General features: G+C 42.3%; 1 protein-coding gene across 2 annotated transcripts in view; it reads left to right on the top strand.

Moving 5' to 3' along the window:
• The window catches only part of Tmem163 (transmembrane protein 163), a 226,916-nt gene that overhangs the window by 129,259 nt on the left and 74,013 nt on the right, over nucleotides 1–23,644 (top strand). For both annotated transcript variants that reach the window (XM_070024176.1, XM_070024185.1), the window contains exons 3-4: nucleotides 12,479–12,522; nucleotides 14,078–14,169. In XM_070024176.1, the coding sequence (XP_069880277.1) occupies nucleotides 12,479–12,522; nucleotides 14,078–14,169 (136 nt within the window). The remainder of the gene's footprint in view (nucleotides 1–12,478; nucleotides 12,523–14,077; nucleotides 14,170–23,644) is intronic.

The following is a 23,644-nucleotide window of genomic DNA, read 5'->3' on the forward strand; positions in this document are numbered from 1 at the left end:
CTAGCTACTCAGGAGGCTAAGATCTGAGAATCATGTTTTTGGCCAGGCAGGGCAGGAAATTCTGTGAGACTCTTATACTCAATTAACTAGCAAAAAGCTGAAGTGGAGCTGTGATTGAAATGGTAGCATGATGCCTTAAATACAAAAGTTCAGGAACAGTGCCTAGGTCCTGAGTTCAAATTTGAGGAATTCCACCCCTTCTTTCCCCCCCCCCCCCCCGCCCCCCATCCCCACTAAGGAATCTAAACCTTTTCCCATCTAGATAGTTAAGTAGGAAGAGGGTGGGGCTGGAGAGGCTGAAGGAGGCAAATACAATCAAAACTTATGAGTACATGTGTAAAAATGGAATAAGCCTGGTTTGGGAAAGGGGGAGAGGGAAGAGTGATGGAAGGTGAGTCTGATCAAGGTATATTGTATACATAATGGACATCAAGGTATACTAGACATGCAGAGGAATCGCTGGTCAAAATTGTGAAGCTTAATTAATTCTCACAAAGTGACATAGATGTCTAACCACCACTCCTCATCCAGTCTGAATCCCTTCTCATGTGCCCTTCCCCTACTGTTCCCATCTCAATGGCAATCACAATCCCTATATCCACTGCTGTAGCCTGCTTTGTCTTGTTTTCACATTTTATGCAATCAGTAATCTTCCTATAGTGCTATTTGCATAATTCTAATGCATGCTTTTGTGTTTGCTCTTTTGTCTATCCCATACTCAGATGTGGTAGTGATTAATTGTAATTCATTTATTATCATTGTTGTATAATATTCCATTAGATGAATAGGCTACCAATTCATTCTGCTATTGACAAACATTTACTATGCTCTGTTCAGGCAAATTGAAATTATGAATAATGCTGCTCTGAACAGTATTAGTGTAATTTTTGTAAGCATCTTTTCATGCATACATGTATGTGTGTGGACAGTTGTTATGTCTCTATAAGTGTATATCTGTATATCTCTATCTCTGTCTCTCTCAATCTCTTATTCTTTACTCTCTTCTCTCTTTAACACTCTACTTCTGTCTCTGGAAGAGAACAGCTTTTACAAATGCTAGTAATGTCTTTTAAAAATTTGTACTAGGGCTAGGAAGGCAACTCAGCAGTAGATCACTTGCATAGTATGCACAAGGCCCTGGGTTCAATCCATGACACAACAAGTACTAGTAAGTCATAATTTTAAAAAGTTTATGCGATTTATACTTCTACCACTAATTTCTAAGCATTCCAGCCTTACTATGCCCTTACCAACATTAAATTTGGTCATCTTTTTAAGCCTTTTTTGAGTATCCAATGTTGTCTCTTTGTGGTTTTTTATTTTCCCTAGTGACTAATAAAGCTAAACATTTGTATATGTTTGTTGATTATGTAATATATCATCTTTCATAAAGGGCCTGTTAAATCTTTTGCCCATTTTCCTATTGGGTTGTTGTCCTTTTTCTTGTTAATTTATAAAACATCTTTATATATTTGGGATTCAAGTCCCCTGGCAGGTGTTAAATGTTATGCATATCTTCTCCCACTCTGTAGCTTACTAGAGACTCTTAATAGGGTCTTTTAATGCAGTTCTATTTACTTTCTGTTTCCTCAGAGGAATGCATTTACATCTTGCTTCAATCTGTTTTGTCCCCAAGATTATGAAAATAATCTCCAATATTATATTTCAGTCATCTCCTATGGTATCTTTTGTCTTACATATTTATAGCTCATCCATAAATTTTTTTGGTATGGAGAAGTAGGATCAAGATTTAGTTAGTTCATATGAATATTAGATTGACAATGCATTATTTGGTGCACAGAAGTTTCTTACCCTAAGGCATTTGCAGAGTTGTTTTCTTCTTATAAATCAAGTGAAATATGTGTGGATTTTCTTTTGTTTTGTGTTTTTTTTATCCAGGTGCAATAATAATAATAATACAGATACTTTCCGGTTCTAGTTGTCTTCAAGTTATCTTCCTCTCATATTGACTCTTCACTTTCCACATAGGTTAGGCTTTACAACAATCAGTTGTTGAACTTTGACAATATTATGCCTTTCGATTCATTACATGGTATATCCTTCCATATTGTTGTCTAATTCTCTAATGTTTTATTTTTCTAGTTAGAGATCTTTCAAATTTCATTAAGTTTATTTCTAGGTATTTGGTTTTTATACTATGTAAATAATGTCTTTAAAAATATGGATTCTGATTGTTTGTGACTAATATAGAAATACTGGTTTTGGCTTAGTGTCTGGTGGCCTTGCTGAATACACTTAATTCTCTTTGGTTCCCTATCTGTATTTTATGTTTGCCAGTACCTCACTATATTAATAACTGTATTTTATGTTTGCCAGTACCTCACTATATTAATAACTGTGGCTTTGTACAGAATGGGTACCTTATGATTGCTAATGTAATCTTGTCTAAAATTTAAGTTTAACCTATGACTTATATATTTACAAATCAATGTTTAAGAATCAGATTTTTTTTCCTTTTTTAAGTGGGGGACACAAAGGGAGCTATAGGCAGCTTTGAGTATTTACTTTGGGAAAATATCTTGGTAGTTAACCTTTGTGAACTTTTTCCAAAGACAGCCTGGTTGGTAAGGTGCCTTGGTTCCCTTATTGACAATGCCATTGATTTCCCCACAGCCTGCTTCTTGTACCTGTGGCTGAGTGACTACTCTGCCCTCACCCCCTTGCTGTTCTAGTAAGTGCAATTAGAGGAAGAGTTCATGAGTTAACTATACCATATCCAATGCTAGATTTGCATGGAGAGGTCATTGTTTCATGACTCTGCCAGCCATCCAATCATGAAGACTGAGCTCCATAAGAATTCAGTGGAAAACTTTCATTTTTCCCAGTGGCCGAGGACCAGCACTAGGGCCTGATATATGCTAGGCAAGTGCTTTACCACTGAGCCAGGCCTTGTCTAAGCCTCTTTGTCTCATTTGATTGAGATATGTTAGCAGCCTTCAGATACTTCCCTTGGTCTTGGTATGGTTTAAACTTTAATTTAACATCTGTTCTAAGTTAGGATTTGGCCTTGACCATTCTGTGGTATAAGTTATTCTTGAGTTTCTTTCCCATGTTTCTTGTTACTTTGGTAGGTTTTATACATGAGAGTGGAGGGAGGAGGAGAGAAAAAGATCTTTATTACATCTTGTTTAGCTTTTATTTCCCGAGTGATAATGTTAATGATCTTCTAATGACTTTGATTCAGCTCAAATGAGTATTCATAACCATTTCTTTGAGTGAAGTCTTTAAAGCCTTGTTCAATGAATCCATCTTCATAGTAAGCTCTGTTCAAAATGTTCCTTTAGCAGTTTGAAATCAGTGGTTCAATGTGAAATATGGCACAGGCTGTGCCAGCCAAGGCCAGGTACTGTCTACAACATCTACCCTTATTGCCCATAGCTTTGACTTTCAGTTCTGGAATAAATTCATGATTACACGTTAAAAACTAGATGCTATTAGTGGGTTCAGACTTGCTCAATTTACTTTCACAAGCATTTATTGAGCACCAAGAGTATAATTTGTGCTTTCACTGGCCTTGGGAATACAGACCAATGTGCTATAACCCTTGACTCGGCTTGATCATGCTGATCTGATCTGTCTCCTTTCTGTGTGCTGAGTCAGCATTGGCAGGACCTTCTGGTGCCACAGGAGATGCTGAGCCATCTTAGAAGCAACTGACTGAGAAGGAGAGTAACCACACACAACCCCAGAACATCCCTAGAAGACTGGAGAAGAGAAAATGGGAAGGTTCTGGTCTATAATTTTTCCCTACTTCTACAAATAGTTTATTCACTAGGCTAAAGTAGCAAATTTCCATCATTGAGGAACTTTTTTTTTTTTTTTTTGGTACTAGAGTTGGAACTTAAGACCTTCCATTTGCTAAGCAGATGTTCTTATTACTGAGCCACACCTCCAGTCCTTTATTTGCACTAGTTACTAGTCACTTAACTACCTTAGCATGTGCCTGAACTGGATCCTATTTTAGGCCTCCAGTCATAGCTGGGATAATAGTCATATACCACTGTTCCAGCTCTTGTTTGTAAGGAGTGCCATGAAGTTTTCTACTTAGAAGAGAGGGTCTTGAACTTTTGCCTGGGCTGGCCTGAAACATAATCGTCCTATTCCTAGCCTTTCACATAGCTAGGATTTTGACCTTGGACCCGTGTATCCAGCCATTGGTTAACATGGAGTCTCATGAACTTTTTGCTTGAGTTGGTCTTAAACTACAATCCTCCCAATCTCCTCCTCAAAGAGTAACAAGGATGTAAGCCATCAAGCCCACCCTTAAATTTTTTTCATTATTTAAAGGTGATATCTAGAGAAAAGAGACAGCCTAGGCTGGTCTTGATCTCGTGATCTTTCTGCCTCATTTGCCTCATTGATTACCAATGTGTGCTGGCTCCCTCCCCCCTTTTTTCAATAACTTTCCCCCCGCTCCACTAAATTCAACCTATCACTTCTTCCTTCCTTCCTTCCTTCCTTCCTTCCTTCCTTCCTTCCTTCCTTCCTTCCTTCCTTCCTTCCTTCCTCCCTTTTTTCCCTTCTTTCCCTTCCTTCCCTTCTTTCCCTTCTTCCCTCCCTCCCTCTCTCCCTCTCTCCTTCCCTCCCTCCCTTCCTTCCTTTCTTCCTTCCTTCCTTCCTTCCTTCCTACCTTCCTTCTTTGTTTTTGCCAGTTCTGGGATCTGGGCATTGTCCCTGAGCTTCTTTTGCTCAAGGCTAGCACTCTACCACTTGAGCCACAGCACCACTTCTGGCTTTTTCTGTTTATGTGGGCTTCATGCATGCTAGGTAAGCACTCTACCACTAAGCTACCTTCCCAGCCCTGTCACTTTTTATTTTTCTTTTGGTCAGTTGTGGGGCCTGAACTCGGCCTGGGCACTATCCCTCAGCTCTTCAGCTCAAGGCTAACCCTCTACCACTTGAGCCACAGTGCCACTTGTGGCTTTTTCTGCTTGTGTGGTGCTGAAGAATTGAACCCAGGGCCTCATGATTGCAAGGCAAGCACTCTACCACCGAGCCACCTTCCCAGCCCTGTCAGTTTTGCAATCATTAATAATCTTGTTTGAGAAGGGTTTTGTTGAAGTTAGAACAAAAGAAATTTGTCTCTCTCAGTTCCAGCTCTTCTTCTGGGACTCAGCTGAGAGTGGGCAAGGCAGCCCTAAAGTGGAAAGCAGCACTCTAGGTGGGTTTGGTTTTTGGCTGTGGCTGAGTTGGTTGCCAAGCATCTGAGTGATGGAGGCACTGTAATTAAAGTGGGATTGATTTATTAGCAGAGCTTTACTGGTCACATAATTTAACAACTTGGAGGTGTTATGGGGCCTGAGGTATTGCTAAAGAGTGCTAAGTCTCAAGGTAATTATTGCTTGACTTTGGAGAGAATGACAGATGGGTCCTCTTTGTCTCTGTAAATCTAGCCGACAATTGAAACAGCTTTCTCTTGAATGTTGAGGGGCTCTTGCATTGATCTTTGGTTGTCTTGCTGCCATGTCCCCTTCTGCTTTTTCAAGGCTCTTTGTCTCAGCCTTGCAGACTTTCCTTTAAAGCTTGCTGTTTATTCAGTACCGATTTGCATTTGCCTTTGCTTTTAACAATGGGTTGCCTGGGTCCGCTTCATTTTCCAGCTGTCTTTCTGTTTGAATTTAAGTTTCCAGCCAACATGTTTTTTTTTTGGCCTGGTATGAGTTAGTTAAAAAGAGATCTGTTCTTTTAACCAGACCTATATAAATATTTACTTAAGACTTCTGTTGTTTGTATGCTTCTGCACTTCTAGCTGCCTCCTCCTCCCCCACTGATGTTTCAATCTCCCCACTGATGTGTAAATGAAAGTCTACCATTGGATCAGCAAACTCTTAGGAGGTGTGGTCTCTTAGAGGAGGACATTTAGCTTAAGTTCTGCACCTGGCTTGCCGCACCTTCCACAATATTCCCTTGAGTATTGTGGGCCATTAGAACCTGCTTTTGTTGGTGATTTGACCAAAAAAGATGGATTCGGAAACTTAAGTCATAGTGAAGTCATGAATGGTAATGTGCTGTTCCCCAGCCAGAAGTACTCTGAGCTCACAATACCTCCTGCTCCCAGATGTGCATTGTAAATCTCTCAGTAAATCTAGCTTTTGCCATTTCATTTTAGACTTTTGATGCTATTTTAATGAATTGGATCATAGTTTCTCAAATAAAATAGATTTTTTTTCTAATTTGGATGGTTGTATAGGATGGTTGTAGAAAATGTGAAAAATACAAAACAAGTAAAAATCTCAAGTATTCCCATCTCTTAAAGATTAACTGCTATCATGTGAGAGATTTTTTTCTGTATGGTTTCAATTTTCTTTTTCCTTCTTTCTCTTTATCTCCTCTCTCTTTCCTCACTCTCCTCTCCCCTTCTTTCTCCCCCTTCTTTTTTTCCCTTTTGTCTTCTTTCCTTTCTCCTCTCTTTCTTCCTTTTCTCTGTCTTTCTTTTTTAGATCATCTTTGCTGTGTAGCCCAGGCTTCGATGCATTTTTAAAACAGTTGTACCATAAAGCTTATCATTTCACATGCATTGTTTTATATTTTACCCTAATTATTTAATAAAACAGCCTTCATGCTCCATTTGACGTTAGCCTATAGCCTCCAGTATGCTTGGTGCTCTATCTCACGGACTTCCTGTTATCCCAAAAGGTTCTTCCTGTAGATAACTACTGGCTCATTCTCTTGCCTCTCCAAAGTCTTGCTGAAATGTCATCATCTCAGTGAAAGCTCTTCTAATTCCCCCTCCACCGCCCCCCACCCCGGTTTGGAATCTCCCCTAGTTCCAGACCCTTGTTCCATCCTTTCCCATGGTACCCAGTACTCTTGGCACCAAGCCTACCACCTGTCTACCATCAGTATCATTACCCTGCCTAATAGATAGTGTAAGCATTAAGTAACAGGACTCTGTAAATATCTTATCCTTTGAATATACTATACATATTCATCACCCTACTACTGGACATTTAGATCTGCACCCAGTGTTCTGCTATTATAAATCCCATGCACTTATTATGATGAACCTTTTGTGTATGAAGTAGTCTTCTATTTTTTTAGGCACCAAAAGAAATGGTTGGGTATAGGGTTATCAGGTGCAGGCATACTGTAAAAGATCTATTTGACCGTAGTCACAGAAACAACTTAGAATGGGTACACTGGCTCCTGGATTCTTAGGATCTCAGGAAGCTGAGATCTGAGAATCTCAGTTCAAAGCCAGTCTAAGCAGTAAAGTATGAGTCTGCCAGAAGTTGGAGATGTGGCCCAAATGGTAGAGAATTAGCTTTGAACAAAAAAACTGGGGACAAGACCCAGGCCCTGAATTCAAACACCAACCCACACAGAGAAACAACTCAAAATAGCTTCAGGAAATTATTGTGATGAATCTGAGGAATGTGAGGGGAGATGTCATGCTTCCAAAAGTTCAGTTGATGTCACCTGGTATTTCTTCTCTTTTGACTTTTCTTTTTCTTTGTGGCAGCATTCCAAGGCAGTTTGTACCCATTCATGTCAAATTCACTATAGCTCCTGTTACTCTTCCACCAGCTCTAAATCTACCTTTTTATGTTGTTGTTGTTCTAGTCTTGATGCTCGAACTCAAAAGCCTGGATTCTGTCCCTGAGCTTTATATTCAAGGTTAGCACTCTACCACTTGAACCACAGCTCCACTTTTGGTTTTTTGTTGCTTCATTAGAGATAAGAGCCTCATGAACTTTCTTGCCTTGGCTTTGAAACATACTCAGCTCTCAGCCGCCTGAGATGGATTACAGGCATGAGCTACCAGCACCCAGCTAACGCTTCCTCTCAAGATACCCTTTTGCTAATATTTTCGGTAAACAGAATTTGACAGGTTCTCGATGGGTCAAATTTAATTTTGCCTTTGAGTTATTTTTTTTTCTTTTTCTTTTATTGTTAAGATGTTGTACAGAGGGGTTACAATTACATGAGTAAGGCAATGAGTACATTACTTGTCAATTATTGTTACCCCTTCCCTTCCTTGTCATTGTCCCACTATCCCTTTCCTTCCCCACCTCCCCTACTCCTCCCCTCTCCATCCCATCCACCCCACCCAAGGTTGTAAAGTTCGTTTCCAATATACTGTTGAGTTATTAACTCCAGATGTAGGACCAGTTTCTGGGATAGGCCAGTGTGATACATGTACATTTTAAGAATTATGAGTCTTGGTTCTAAAAAACAAAACAAAAATCAGAAAAAGACATCAGCTGTGGCACCCTAGGCATGCATCTTTGGGATGTGAGAAATCCGGCTTAATCATATGGCAAAGCATTTCCATTGTTACATGGTGGAGAGAGGGGAGTCCAGGCACATCTTCCTTGGGAGTAGAATGAGGTTTCCAGGCCCTGTCATTGTATACCCATTGGTGGCCACCAGTTCCCCAAGTACACACTGAAGTTTTGAGTGAGGGAAATGGGTTCAAGTGTGAGAAGCAGAAACACTCTTCCAGGATTTCCCTAAGGGATTGTGTTCACAGTGGTAATTGGGATGAAGTGAAGATGGTGGGCCACCATCTTGTCAGTTGGACAAGAGTTGAATGTGTGTTATTCAGACTCTGCACTGCCCATAATCTGGGTGACTTCTTCCTGTTAGCAGTATGGTCTTGGCCTTGATAGGATCAGCCCTCATGGGAGAGCTCTGTTTCACTGGCAGCCCATTTCTATGTGGATTTTGCTGATCTGAAGCATAATTGTTTGGTGACAGGACTCTGTCTGTTATTCACTGCCTTACAAGGCAACACTGAATCCTTTTGGGCCTATGGCAGCTTTTGGCTGCCATGGAACTTGGTTTTAGCATTGCACTAGAACATTGCAATTAAAAAAAAACAAAAACACCTAGGTTTGCTCTGTCTTGTCATGTGAACAAGGGCTATCTAACCAGCTCACCTTTTCTTTTGAGTTCATTTGTCATTTTGATGAGTTAGGAACCAAAGAAAATGGAAGTTATTACTTGATGCTCTTCATAAATTTTTAAAAGGCCATCTGAGCCCTTCCACTTGGATCCTGTGTTAATGACTATTTGCTGTTATTTAGTAGCAAGAGCCAGGAGTGGGCCACAGAGGGAAGCTGCCAGAACAAGGGCTGGGTGGAGAGCCCTTTCGCTGTGCTCTTAAATATCCATGCAATTTTGGCATCTCTCCCTTTCCATGTCATCAGGGAAATTAGAGGGAGGCAATTTATCAGTAAATGATCCATCTCTAATAAGGACTCTGAGTTAACCTGGAGCCTTCTTGCTCACATTTCCCTTGGTGCACTCAGGAGAGAACAATTTTAATATTCCGTGTGTACTCTAGATTATCCACCCACTGGGCAGACTTATTTCATACAAGCAGACTTGCCAGAAAAGTGTTTGGAACTATGGACATTGGACTTTCATGAATTCAGTCCTCACTACTGCAAAAATAATGAGGGCTGGGCTAGGTGCTGGTGACTCATACCTGTTAGCTATTCTTGAGGCTGAGATCTCGGATCATAGTTTGAAGTCTGTAAGACTTTTACTTCCAATTAACCAGCAAAACTGGTGGAAGTAGAGCTGTGGCTCAAGTGGTAGAAAGCCAGCCTTGAGCCAAAAAACACCCAAAATCCCCCCAAAACAAAAACCAAGCAAAAGTGGAAGGCCCTGAGTTCAATTCCTCATATGGTGGGGGGTGGGGCTGAGCATAGTGACGTATGCACTGTATGTAGCACTATGTGTCGTTATTCCAGCTACTCAGGAGGTAGAGATGGGAGGGTTTCAGTCTGAGGCTAACCCAGGGAGAGGTGCAAGAGCCTGTCTAAAAAGCAAACTAAAACCAAAAGGACTTGGGTGGCTTGAGTACTAGAGCCCTGAGTTTAATCCCCAGTACCACAAAGAAAAGAAAAGAAAAACGTTTTTGTCTGATACATGGAATCTCACAAAACCAGAGAAACCCCTCCAGTCCTTCTGTTTGATTCCAGATCCTGAGATAAAGTTGTGTTTCTCACTGTAATCACATATCTATATGTTTGAACTATGTAGCCTATCGTAGAAATGTCTGGTTAGATAACTCATAGACAATTTGACTTCAAAGCAAATCTCCAGGAATGCCTTGTCCTTGGCTTCCACTGAGCACTGAGCACCGAGGTGAGCTCAGAGGGGGAACTTTCTCCTGGAGGCCCTATTCTCATCTCTTACAGGTATTGAGCTGCCGTGCAAGAAGATAAGAAAGTTTATCCATTTCCACTGCTGGTTTTTATAAAGCCCCCTAAGCTCAGCTAAGATAGTTAAAAACAGGTTGCAATGAAAACCCCAGCCAGCCTCTTTTCTTGCTTCTGGGAAACTACTATGCTCAGTTCACAGTGAGCACATACTACAAGTTGATTTTATAAGAGCATCTCCGTGCTCTGGGCAGGACCCTCCCCACCAACCAAGAGAACCAGTACTTGTTTTGCTCATGCCAGTGTGGGCTGTGAGCGAATGCTCTAAGGAATGCTCAAAACCCTTGTGTACCACACACCTGTGTTATCAAGAAAGCTGCAGCCAGCCCTGTATACAGCTAGCTCTGCACCTCTCTTTGGGCCAGCAAGAGCAACAGCAAGGCCACCTGGGCCAGCTCATGTCATAGATGGAAAAGGTCAGAGACTTTATAGACTATAGTCAGCCTCATACAGCTGAGGGCCTCAGTGTGGCGGGTGTCAGGGAATATGTAAAAATCCTGAAGAAGCCAGGCACTGGTGGCTCTCGCCTACAATCCCAGCTACTCAGGGTGCTGAGATCTGTTCAGAGCCAGTGCAGGCAGAAATGTCTGTGAGACTCTTAATGTCAATAAAGCACTCTAGGAAAAGCTAGGAAGTGGAGCTATGGCTCAAGTGATAGAGTGCTAGCCTTGAACCAAAGAAGCTCAGGCCCAGGACCTAGGCACAGGCCCCCAGGATTGGCACACATACACAAAAGAATCCTGGGGAGCCTGTGCTTCTGTCTTTCCAGTGCTCAGTGAGCCCTATGCTTGTCTTTCTGCATCTATATCTTTGCAGCAAACAATGGCTAGTAACATTGTAGGTCTGTGTGCACAAATTGACTGGAGAGGCTCTCAGTCTCAATATGTAGGTCATAGAGAATAAACAGTGTTCAGTCCACTTTGGATTAAGTGCTTCCATCATGACTGGGGTCTGTTCCTGGACCATGTGGATGGGATAGCAATCAGGGCCTAGGAAAGGGACATTGTGGTGAGCTAAATGGCAGTCTGCTGACCTGTGTACCTTTGGCTCAGGCCTCTTTAACCCTACAGGTGCACACTTGGGATGCCTAGGGCAGGATGCTTCAAAGCTTTGCTGATACATAGGAGGGTTTACTGCTTTGGATGGTTGACACAGCCTGTGAACTATGGCTTTAGCTTGGAGCATAGTAGACTTTATTGAATCAATTTGGGGACAGTTTTTGAAGCTAGACGTTGCTTTGGCCCAGAACAGAATTATACACTCAGGGGCTGGGAAGGTGGCTCAGTGGTAGAGTGCTTGCCTTGCATGCCTGAGGCCCTGGGTTCAATTCCCCAGCACCACATAAGCAAAAAGAAAAAAGCTGGAAGTGGCGCTATGGCTCAAGTGGTAGAGCGCTAGCCTTTAGCTGAAGAGCTGAGGGACATCACCCAGGCCCAGAGTTCAGGCCCCATGACTGGACCCCACCCCCCAAAAAAAGAATTATACACTCAACTGACTTGCCCCTCCTCATATTGTAATATGGATAAATGCTTTAATTATAACTGTTTATGGACATCTATTGTTTTAAGCTCATTTGTCATTGTTTTTATAAATAGCTACATTAATGTCTACCTTATACTGTAAAGGCTCAGGGGGGATGTGGATCAAAAGATTTTTCTCGGGCTGGGAAGGTAGCTCAGTGGTAGAGCGCTTGCCTTTCATGCCTGAGGCCCTGGGTTTGATTCCTCAGCACCACATAAGCAAAAATGAAAAAAGCCGGAAGTGGCGCTGTGGCTCAAGTGGTAGAGCGCTAGCCTTGAGCTGAAGAGCTGAGGGAAAGCCGCCCAGGCCCAGAGTTCAGGCCCCATGACCGGACCCCCACCCAAAAAAAAAAAATATTTTTCTCTATTATTATTAGCAATAGGGTGTGCATAATTCCCTTGTGGGAAGAATTATAGTTTCCATATCATTTCGAAAGTTTAACATCTTTTCTACTAGTCTGTTAATCACTTTCTAAATTTGGAGTTTCTTTTCATCAGATTGGTAACTGCTGAGGTCATTTGTTCTGATGTTGGCCTTTGATGCTTCTGAACACACAAAGAAAGTTGTCTGAGCTTATCTTTTGTTCTCTCTCTCTCTCTTTTAATTTCTCAGATTGTACAAAGACAGGAATTTTTAATTTTATTTTGGACCTTTTTCATTGATGTTTAATAGGCTATATCAAATGCTATTAATTGCCACATGAATGAGAGCCACTATTCATGAGGTTTTTCACGTATTCTGAATAATATTTTCTTTCTTTTTAGCTGTCTCCGTTATGAGGTACAGCGCCTCTGCTTTTGGGTTTGCAGTAAGTAACCTGAAATGTACTTTCATGAAGTTTTGCACGTTTTTTGTTTTTGTTTTTGTTTTTTTTTTCCTGAGCCCATGAATTTTCCCCCAATCTTTCAAATAAGAGGGTGGGTAGCATCGAAGAGCTTAACATGAGAAACATAGCTTTTATAGTAGCAGCTTCTATAAAAATTACAAGTTAATTAAAATAAACTGCAGTTTATTTCTCAAAGGTGAAGAGGTCATATTTTCTACAAGGTGGTTGTTTGAGAGGCTCTTTTAAGCCCCCCTTTTCCCTTCCAGGCTGTGTGGGGGCCTGGCATGTACTGGAGAGGGATTTTTTTCTGGTTAATGGTGTAGACAGAGGGGCTGGGAGTTAGGATTGGGGTTGCTCACATTAGGGTAAGTCAATCTTTAGCCCAAGTTGAGGGTCCCTGTTTCCCTGACCAGCCTCCTGGAGCAATTTAGTCAGACAAAGTGAATGTCTTGTACTTTAGGTATGCTGTAAAACTGGATGGTGTTTCCCCTGTCCCCAGTGCTTGTAACTATGCAAATGAAAGCTGAGGTACACAGTGTGCTGACTCAAGGAGAGCCCCTTTTACTAGCCCTCCTGGGCAAACGTAGGTTCCTGTACCAATTAGTTATGTGTAAATCTTCCCAAACACTTCTGCTCTCTGTTGTAAGAACTGCATGTTTTGTGGGTGTTATAGTCTTTACTGAATCTTACAAAGAGTATACTCTGTCCAAAAAAACCCACATGACTACGCTCACCCAGACATACATGTGCAAAATATACACATACACCTATCACAAACATATGCCACAGACATTCAGACCTCACACACATAAACACATACTCATATACATACATGCATGCTCCATACCACAGACAAACTGACATGGTACATATAATACACACTCAGAAATACACACATATACATACATACATACACACATCACAAACACTTGCCACAGACACCCAGACACCACACACACATACACTCATGCATACACATGCATGCCCCCATACCACAGACACACCAACATGCTACATATAACACATGCCCAGAAACACACACCTCCTTTCTCTAACAAGCTTTCTCACCACCACCCTCTCCTTTTCCTTCTCTCTGGCTTACTGTCCATTCACACAAAAACACTGCATTGTGTGCAAATCAGTGTTAATGGACTTCTTAGAGCCCCACAGTGACCCACCCCTACCATTGAGAGCCAGAAATGGAATCCTTACCCCAAATCTTTCCTTTAAAATGTACAGAAATCCTTGCCTGCCACAGACACCAATCCTACAGATTTCAGAGGAGTGTACCCCTAACCCCCATCCCATATCTCCGAGCACTGGGAACCAGTGGCTCTGGGTGGACAGAATCCACCAGGCAATAGCAGAGCAGCAGGACTCCAAACTCTCCAGGCTCCATGGTGACTTGTAGAAACCTCTTTGATGTGTGTGTGATCCTCATTCCAGGATTCTGAGTCACAGCACAGTTGCCCCGTCTCTTCCTCACTGGACCCCATTAGCTCTGGAAAGCCTCTAACGCTCTGTCTCCTTCTCCTAGTTTGATGCCATCCTGGATGTACTGTCGTCAGCGATCGTCCTGTGGCGTTACAGCAATGCGGCTGCTGTGCACTCTGCCCACAGAGAGTACATGTAAGTGGATCCTACCTTTGCCCCAACTCCAGAAAACCTGTAAATGAAAACCACATAATTAGGCCCTTGACACATATCACCTTGTAACTTTTTGACCCAAGTTGCCTTGAGGGGTGTGGGGGGGAGCCAGTGTTATGTCAGCTGCTGGCCAGGTCTTTGCTAGGATGGTCGGAGAGGTCACATGTGCCTTTATATTTCTCTCTTCCCTGGTCTGGAGCAAAGATCTGCTTGTCTATCCTTTGGCCCAGCTATTTTATGTCTATCCATTAACCCTCCCAATCATTCCCCTCCCTGCCCCCCATCACCACTTCATTGTTTTCGGTTATATGGTTATTTTCCTCATTCTAAGTAAAATGAATTCATCACTGTAACTTGTAGAAGACATCTTGGTGGCATTTTAAATTATTTCACTTGCCTCCCACCTTTGTCTGTACTGGAAGAAGTTGCTAAATGCTGGGGGAGAAATTGACTATGAGAAGTTTGAATATATGACCACAAATCTCTCTCTCTCTCTCTCTCTCTCTCTCTCTCTCTCTCTCTCTCTCTCTCTCTCTCTCTCTCTTTTGCTCTGTCTTTTTATTTCTCTATGTCTGTCTCTTTTTCTCTCTCAACTTAGGTCTCTTTGCAACATTTGTAGTCCTTGGGGTAATAAGAGACCACAGTCAGAATCAGATTATTCTCTCTTCCCTTCCTCTTTCTCTTCCATCCCTCTGAGTCAGATCTCTCCCTGTCTCTTGCTCTCTCCCTCTCCCCTTTTTCCTCTCCTTCCCTTACCCCCTTTCCCCCTCCCTCTCCCCCTTCTCTGCTTCCTTCCCTCCTTCTCAGAGCCCTTATTTCCTCCCTCCCATCTCAATGTGCTAGGCAAATACTTAACCTCCAGAGTCAGATTTCTTGGCTTTTGAAGACCATGACTTGGTAGCTCTGAGACTATTCCATGCCTATTCTCTTTATCTGGAAAAGCAGGAAAATAAAAATTCTTCCTAAGATTATTGTGATTACATGCATATACATATATAAACTCATATATATATGCATTTGTTTGTATATATATATATGACTTGTATGAATATATGTGTCTGCATGTGTGCGCACACACACACACACACACAAGTGTATATACAGGATATGGTGGAATTTTTATTGTGTCTATGCAATACAAAGGAGCAAATCCCCCTGCTGTGATTTGTTGTGGTCTGCAGAGAAAGGACTCCTGTTAGGACTTACTGAAATCAAACAGAGGAAGGCTGAGCTATCTCTTCTTGCTAGGAGATTTAGGCAGGGATGCATTTGAGACTAAATGTCCTGAAATGGAAAGCTACTGAAAAATGACAGCATGAGAACAAATATTAGTTCACTTCATTGTTGGTTTTAGCTAGTATACAAAACTTCTTTTACATGTCAAATATTTATTTTGATTGTGCTAGCTCTTTTTGCAAATATGAAATACCAAACTTGGCTGAGCATTGGTGACTCACACCTGTAATCCTAGTTATTCAGGAAGCTGAGATTTGAGGATCATGGTTTGAATCCAACCTAGGCAGGAAAACCTGTGAGACTCTTAGCTGCAGTTAACTAACAAAAAGGCTGGAAGTCTCAAGTGATAGAGCTCTAGTCTTGAGCACAAAAAGCCCAAGGACAGGGCTGGGAAGGTGGCTCAATGGTAGAGTGCTTGCTTTGCATGCCTGAGGCCCTGGGTTCGATTCCTCAGCACCACATAAGCAAAAAGAAAAAAAGCCGAAAGTGGCGCTGTGGCTTAGGTGGTAGAGCGCTAGCTTGAGCTGAAGAGCTGAGGGATAGTGCCCAGGCCCAGAGTTCAGGCCCCACAACCGGACCCCCCCCCAAAAAAAAGCCCAAGAACAGTGCTCAGACCCTGAGTTCAAGCACCAGGAATAGCACAAAGAAGATAAGTAAAATATCAAACTTGAATTGGGAGGTGATAGTTTTTTAGATAAAATCAATTTGTAAAGAAAAGTTAATTTGCAGGCACTGGTGGCTCACACCTGTAATCCTAGCTACTCTGTGTAAGCATTATGCCCACCTTTGGTCCTCAGCTCCACCCAGACCTGCTGGCCCCTCCCTCTCTATGCCCAGACCTACCTGAACTTCCATCTACCTCATTTCCTATCCCCCAGACCCTGCTATTACCTATAGCAGAGGCTACCTCTGCACGTGGCAGAGGTTTATGGCTCCTCTAATAAACCTTGTAATCATCTTTCTCCTGTGCCTGTCTGCCTTTACATGGTCCTCTGGCATGGATGTGACAGATCCTTTCATTGATCCTTTCACTCTGGAGTCTGAGATGTGAGGATCACGGTTCAAAGCCAGCCAGGGAAAGAAAGTTCATCAGACTCTTATCTCCAATAATCCACAGAAGTGGTGCTGTGGCTCAAGTAGGTGAGCGCTCGCCTTGAGCTGAAGAGTGCAGGGACAGCGCCTAAGCCCAGAGTTGAAGCCCCACAACCGACCAAAAAAAAAAAAAGTTAATTTTGTGATTGAAAAATTAAACCAACACATTGTGTAAAACTTTAAATGATGGTTACATTAGCGTAAAGGAGCAGGAAATGTAGCCACCCAACCTGTTAGGTAGGAATTTGAAGAATCCTATGAAACAATCTAGAAAGTGCAAACTAGAAACGGGCTTGGATTTCAAAAGCAGCCACTAACTATATTTTATGAAGAACACAGAGCTTTTGATTCTGCAGTAGCACTATCCTATGCACTTGGCATCTAGTGTAGGTGGAGTTGTCTCATCTGAACTGAGAGGTGTTTGAAGTGTAAGATACTCATCAGATGCTAAAGGCTTAGCAATTAAAACAATATCAACATTTTTACTAATTTGAAAAACATTGAGCCTGGGCGCTGGTGGCCCAGGCCTATAATCCTAGCTACTCAGGAGGCTGAGATCTAAGGACTGCTGTTCAAAGACAGTGTGGGCAGAAAAGCCCATGTAAGACTCTTATCTCCAACCAACCAACAAAAAAGCTGAAAGTGGAAGTGTGGTTCAAGTGATAGAGCACCAGCCTTGAGTGAAAAAACCAAATGAGAGTATGTGGCCCCAAGTTCAAGCTCTAGTACCAAAAAAAACCCTCCAAACTATTGATGACATGCTAATATCAGACCATGTTGAATAAATTAGGTTAAAAGATTGAAACTAATTTTTCTTTTTACTTTTAAAATGTGGCCTGTAAAAGTTTAAAATTACCTGTGTGTTGTACATTGTATTTTTGTTTCTTAGAGAAATAGTTGTAAACTAGTATAAGGAGAAAGCTCTTTTTCTCTGTCTGTTTTTAGAGAAATCATCTTGAATTTGATTGATAATTCCAGAAGTAATGAAAGGCAGGGTTTTTCCAATTTCTCTCTTCTTGCTTGCTTTTTAAAAAGTCTTATTTTCTTCCTGCCAAAATGATTTCTGTACATACTAGCCACAAAGCCAAACATTCTTGTGGCTTTTCTGTAGAGTTGAGATCCTTTGACCATTCCCACATGGCCTGGAGGTTTTCCCAAACCAAGGCTGATGACAGTGTCTTTGGTCCCCAAATAGGCACCATTAAACAACAACAACAACATATATATTACCAGAAAGCCAAACACAGAGGTGATGTTTGACCATTTTTAAGTGGTGGTGAGTAAAAGGCTGAGTATTAAGTTAACTTGGAGATTCTTTTTTTGTTGTTATTGTTGGTTGTGGGGCTTGAACTCTGGGCCTGGGTGCTGTCTCTCAGCTCTTCAGCTCAAGGTGAGCGCTCTACCACTTGAGCCACAGCACCACTTCTGGTTTTCTAGTGGTTACTTGGAGATAAGAGTCTCACAGACTTTCTTGCCTGGGCTGGCTTTGAACTGCAATTCTTAGAACTCTGCCTCCTGAGTAGCTAGGATTACAGGCGTGAGCCACCAGCGCCCAGCAACTTGGAGATTCTTAATCCAAAGATCCAAATGATACCATCTTCCATACTGTTGGCTTTAAACTTCTGTTGTTTTTTGAGACAAGCTCTCATTATGTAGTCTAGGCTATTCTTAAACCAAATATATTCCTTGGCCTCCCCTAGGCCTGGGATTATAGGTGGGTTTTACCACATCTTTCTAGTTTAAAATTTTCATCTGGCTCAACCAAAGTAAGTACCAAATTAATGCAGTCATTATTAGCCAAGAAGCAGATAGTTGGTGATCAATGAGCATAAATGGGTTCAATGGGAGAATAGCTAGAAAATCCACTCATTTCCAGTTGCTGGGAAATAATACTGGAATTGAGAAACAGCCAACTGTGTTTAGTTCTCTTCTTTTTCTGAATCAGACCGCAGCCTCAGAGCATATCTTTGAGTTTGAAATTGCCAATACATGGTCCCTAGCCTTGTACCTCTTGACTGTGTCTCTTGGTCTTTCACATTGAGGTGTTTGATGGCGATAGGAAGAGGTGTTATGGCTTTTGTACCACCACACAGTGTAACTACAAGAGTTTTGTTGCTTTTTAATTTTTTTGGGGGGGGGCAAAGCACATAGCATAAAATTATTATCTTCACTATTTTAAGTGCACAATTCAGTAATGTTGAGCATCTTCACTTTATTGTGAAGCAGCCAGAACTTGGTATCTTTTAAATTATTTTATTTTTATTTTTTGTCAGTTGTGGGGCTTGAACTCTGGGCCTGGGCACGGTCCCTCAGCTCTTGAGCTCAAGACTAGTGCTCTACTACTTGAGCCAAGTGCCACTTCCGGTTTTCTCAGTGGTTTATTGGAGATAAGAGTCTCATGGACTTTTCCTGCCTGGGCTGGCTTTGAACCACGATCCACAGATCTCAGTCTCCAGAGTAGCTAGGATTACAGATATGAGCCACGGGCACCCAGCTCCAGAACTTGGTATCTTATAAAATCTACACCCATTGAACAATTTCCCTTCTCTTTCCCTCCTAACACCTGGTAATGCCTTGTATGTCGTTTTTCTGTTGTGGTGACTTTGACAACTTTAAAGAACTTGCAAATGAATCTGACTGTTTTTTGTCTTTGTGACTGGCTTATTTCACTTAGCATCCCCTGTCCTCAAGGTATATCCATTTAGAAGTATATAACAAAATTTTCCTCCTTTTTCTTTTTGGTGGGACCGAGGTTTGAACTCAAGACCTTGTGCTTGCTAGAGAAACACTCTACTACTTAGCCACATTCACCCAGCTCTTTTTGGCTTTATTTTTTTCAATTAGGATCTTGAGTTTTTGCCTTGGCTGGCTCTGTACTGAAATCTTCCTACCTCTGCCTTCTGTACAGCGGGGCTTACAGACATGTACCACTACGGCCAATTTACTTGAGATGGAATCTCACTGTCCCCCCCACAGGCTAGCCTTGATTTGATCCTCCCTATCTTTACCTCCTAAGAAGCTAGGATTGCAAGTGTAACCCACCTTGCCCAGCTTCCACACTTTTCTTCTTTTTCAAAGCTGAATGATCTTCCATGTTTTGTGTATCCTTTCCCCCACTGATAGACACTTAGGCTGTTTCTATCTAATAATTGTGAATAATGCTGCCATGCATGGATGTGCAAATATCTCAGAACCTTTTTTCAAATCTTTTGGATATAAACCCAGAAATGGGATTGCTGAGTCACAGGACAGGTTTTGGGTTTGTTGTTTTAAATTAGTGGTTTGTTATTGATGGTGCAAGGGTTTGAAATCAGGGCTTGCTAGCTAGGTGCTCTGCCACATGAGCCATGTTCCTATCCCATTTTGCTTTCATTAATTTTTAACTAGAGTATTTTTGCCTGGGCTAGAATGGTCCTCCTGTTTATACTTTCTAGCACAGTTGAAATAGCAGGCACATGACACCACACCCAGCTGTTTATTAGTTGGGATGGAGTCTTCAACACTTTTTGCCTAGGCTGGCCTCCAGCTGTGAGCCTCCCATTTTTAGCCTCCAAAGTAGTTAGAATTACAATTAAGAGCCACTGTGCATGCTTTTCCTGTTTAAGATATCAGTTGCAACCATTTCATAATTCTGACTATTTTTAAGCTATAATTTTTTTAAATTAAAAAAAATTTGTTGGTTGTGGGGCTTGAGTTCTGGGCCTGGGTGCTGTCAGCTCTTCAGCTCAAGGTGGGTGCTCTACCTCTTGAGCCACAGCGCCACTTCCGGCTTCCTAGTAGTTTATTGGACATAAGAGTCTCAGGGATTTTCCTGTCTGGGCTGGCTTTGAACTGTGATCCTCAGATCTCAGTCTCCTGAGTAGCTAGGATTACAGGCGTGAGCCACTGGTGCCCGGCTAAGCTCTAAATTTTAAGCACAGTCAGTGGAGTGAAGGTGGATCATCAGATTTTCTCATAGTTGGGGTCTTGAACGTGTGACTAGGTCAGGAGTAAGAACCAAGGAATCAAGTGTGTGGGGTTGGGAGTTTTCATTTGGACCAGAGTATCTATACTGGGTAAGGAGAGGTAGAAAGGGCAGTGGCAAGGTTAGTGAACAGGTGTCTTGATGAGGTCAATTGCTGGTGTTTAATGTGAGATTTGAAAAGCCAGGATCTCATAAGTGCTTCAGCTATTGGTGGTCTTGGCAGGTAGGTGGGTGGCTGTGGTATGGAAATAAAAGACCAGGGATTTGGAGGAGGCCAGGTGTGGACTGTATCCTCCACCTGGGCTAGAAGCTCCCAGTAGTGCTTGCAGAGTAGGAACAGACGGAGGCCGTAAAGCAGGTATAGCTATCATCACTAAATAGAAGTTGGGGTTAATGAGAGGAAAAAGTCCCTGAGTGGTTGTGTCAGATGGTTCCAGGTTGTGCTGGGCAAGGAAGATGGAGAGGAAGTTGGAGAGTATTCCCCAGGAAGAAAGAGGCCTTGAGGAAGGGGCTAAGAGGCGGAAGCGCCTCTGCCTCACAGGTAGAAAATGTAGCTTGGTTGAGAGATGAGCAGGTTTCCGTTCAGGCAAGATGGTGAAGGGAACACCAATGCGGAGTTAGAGACGGAGAACCTATGTGAGACTAAGGGTACCAGTCCTGGGGAGGAAAGGCATGGAGCCTTACCAGGGTAAACAGGAGAGTCTGGTGATGAGGGTGGGGTGGAGACATTGGCCTGTTGCTAGTGGATTACTGTGTAGCCAATGAAAAGAACGAAGCATTATTTGTACCCTCCCATTGTGAGCTTTAAGTTCAATAGTTGAAGAGAGCGTGGTGCAGGCTAGTGTGTGTGGTCCTTTCTCATTTGTTTTAAGAAAGAGGTTGACATTCACACACACTTGTTTAGGCATATGAAAGATGTCTGCAAGGACACAAAGGAGACTGGTAGCAAGATCGCCTGTCCTCAGCAGAGGGCTAGGGACAGACCGAGGGAGTCATTTCTTTATATCTTTTAGACCATTGCTGTCCAGTAGCTTCTCTGTGATGACAGACAGGCTATGTGTTACTGCACTGTGCCTTATGCTAGGCACTAGCCACATGTCTGTGGCCACCAAGGGACTGAATTGTTGCTTGTATATTTGCCTGTACTGGGGCTTGACCTCAGGGCCTCTTGATTTTACTTGGCTTTTTTCCCTCAAGGCTGGTGCTCTACCACTTGAGCCTCAACATCTGGCTTTTTGATGGTCAATTGGAGATAAGAGTCCCACCGGCTTTGCTGCCCAGGCTGGCTTTCAAACGTGATCTTCAGATGGCAGCCTCTTGAGTAGCTAGGATTGTAGATATGAGCCACCAATGCCTGATGGGACTGAATTTTTAACATTAAAATAATTTAAATAGTCACATGTGGCTAGAGGTTACCACATGAATGAATACCTTTCTGTACTTTGATTGCTTTTAACCTATTTTTTTTTTTAAAGTATGAGTGTTTGTTAATAAATCAAAGTTCAGGGTGTAGTTCAGTGGTAGTTTTTGCCTCACATGCCTGAGGCCCTGGGTTCCATCCTCAGCATCAAAGAAAAAGAAAAAAAAAAAAGAAAAAGTGCAGGATGATTGGAGATGAAAGGTTTTGAGGAAGGAAGGAAGGGCTGGAGGATATAAGGAGAGAAACTAGAGTGCTAGGGAACTTGGCAAGACTGAATGACACAGGGAATTTTACTCCTGTGAAAATAGGCCATTCTCAGCTCTATGCACCTTGTAAGGCCACAGGAAGGACAGGCTCCTGCTGCTGTCAGCTGCCAGGGCTGTCAGAATGCTTGCCACAGAAGATACAGCTTGGCGCTCTTTGGGAACCTCTGACATTTTGCATACGCTTGCAGCACAGGTGAGGACACACACGGGTGCCCCAGGCCCAGCTGTCTCTTTGGCCCATCTTTTCGCTCATTGAGAGTTTAGGGGGTGGAGGCAGGTGGGAGGTGCTCCTCATCGCATAGGCTTCTCATTCTTTAGCAGAGTCAGCAAAGTAAGCCTGGTTGGTTGTTCTGGTCCAAGCGTACCTGCAGATGGCATTCTGCTCAGCGGTCTGTTGTAAAGTGAATTTGAGAGCTCTGGGAAGGCTGTTCTAAAGCTGCATACATCCTTCGTGTGTGTTCTCATGTGAAATAAATGGGCCGCACTGGTTCTCACCCAGGGAACCTTTTTCAATTTGCTTGAAAATGGCTTGGCTTCAAAACCATCAGGATGGCTTTGACGCTGGTCTTTTCATGACTGGCTTCAGCAAGCACCTTTGCTGCTTTGGGAAACAACTCCAAAAATGAAGCAAGAAAAGTAACTAATTCTGTGGAAAGATGATAGCTTGTGTGGTCATTGGCTTTGGGTGTCTCAAGAGCCATGAGTTCTACCTAGAATATTTTTTTAAATTTTTATTGTGAAAATACTGTACAGAAGGGTTGCAATTACATGGGTAAGATAATGAGTACGTTTCTTATCAAGCATTGTAGCCTCCTCCTTTGTTTCCCCTTCCCATCCCTTCCCATCCTCCCCCCCATCACCCAATCCTCCCTGCCCCCCTCCCCACCAAAGTTGTAAAGTTTGTTTCTCCATGTAACGACTTGTACATCTCATTGTTGCAATGGATCCACCTGTATCCCTATTTAAATGATTTGTTTTTTTCCCTTCCCCTCCACAAATTATATCAACCTCAAATACAGTGAAAGCAGGGGTTATACCATGGGGGAGGGACATACAAAGCAACAAAGAAATAATCTTATAAATGTGTTAGAAGCAATCACCTGAAAGAAAAAAATTTGAATACATATCTCAGGGTTCATTTCCCTAACATCACCATATCTGACCTTTTCTGCTTGACTCAGACATATACTAGTTATTGCAAATAAGGGAAACCATGGGACCTAAGTTTCTTTGGGCCTGGCTTATTAAGTGAAGTAAGCCAGGCCCAAAGAAACTTGGGTCCCGTGGTTAGGAAAAGAATATTTTTAAATAGTATTATAAGCCAGGTGCCAGTAGCTTACATCTATAATTGTAAGATACTCAGGAGGCTGAGATCTGAGGATCATTTGAAGCCAGCCTGGACAGGAAAGTCAGCAAGACTTCAATTAACCATCGAAAAGCCAGAAGTGGAGCTGTGGCTCAAGTGGTAGACTGCTAACC

Source organism: Dipodomys merriami, unplaced genomic scaffold (genome assembly GCF_024711535.1).
Source record: "Dipodomys merriami isolate MVZ:Mamm:240054 unplaced genomic scaffold, mDipMer1.0.p SCAF_1, whole genome shotgun sequence".
NCBI classification, from domain to species: Eukaryota; Metazoa; Chordata; class Mammalia; order Rodentia; family Heteromyidae; genus Dipodomys; species Dipodomys merriami.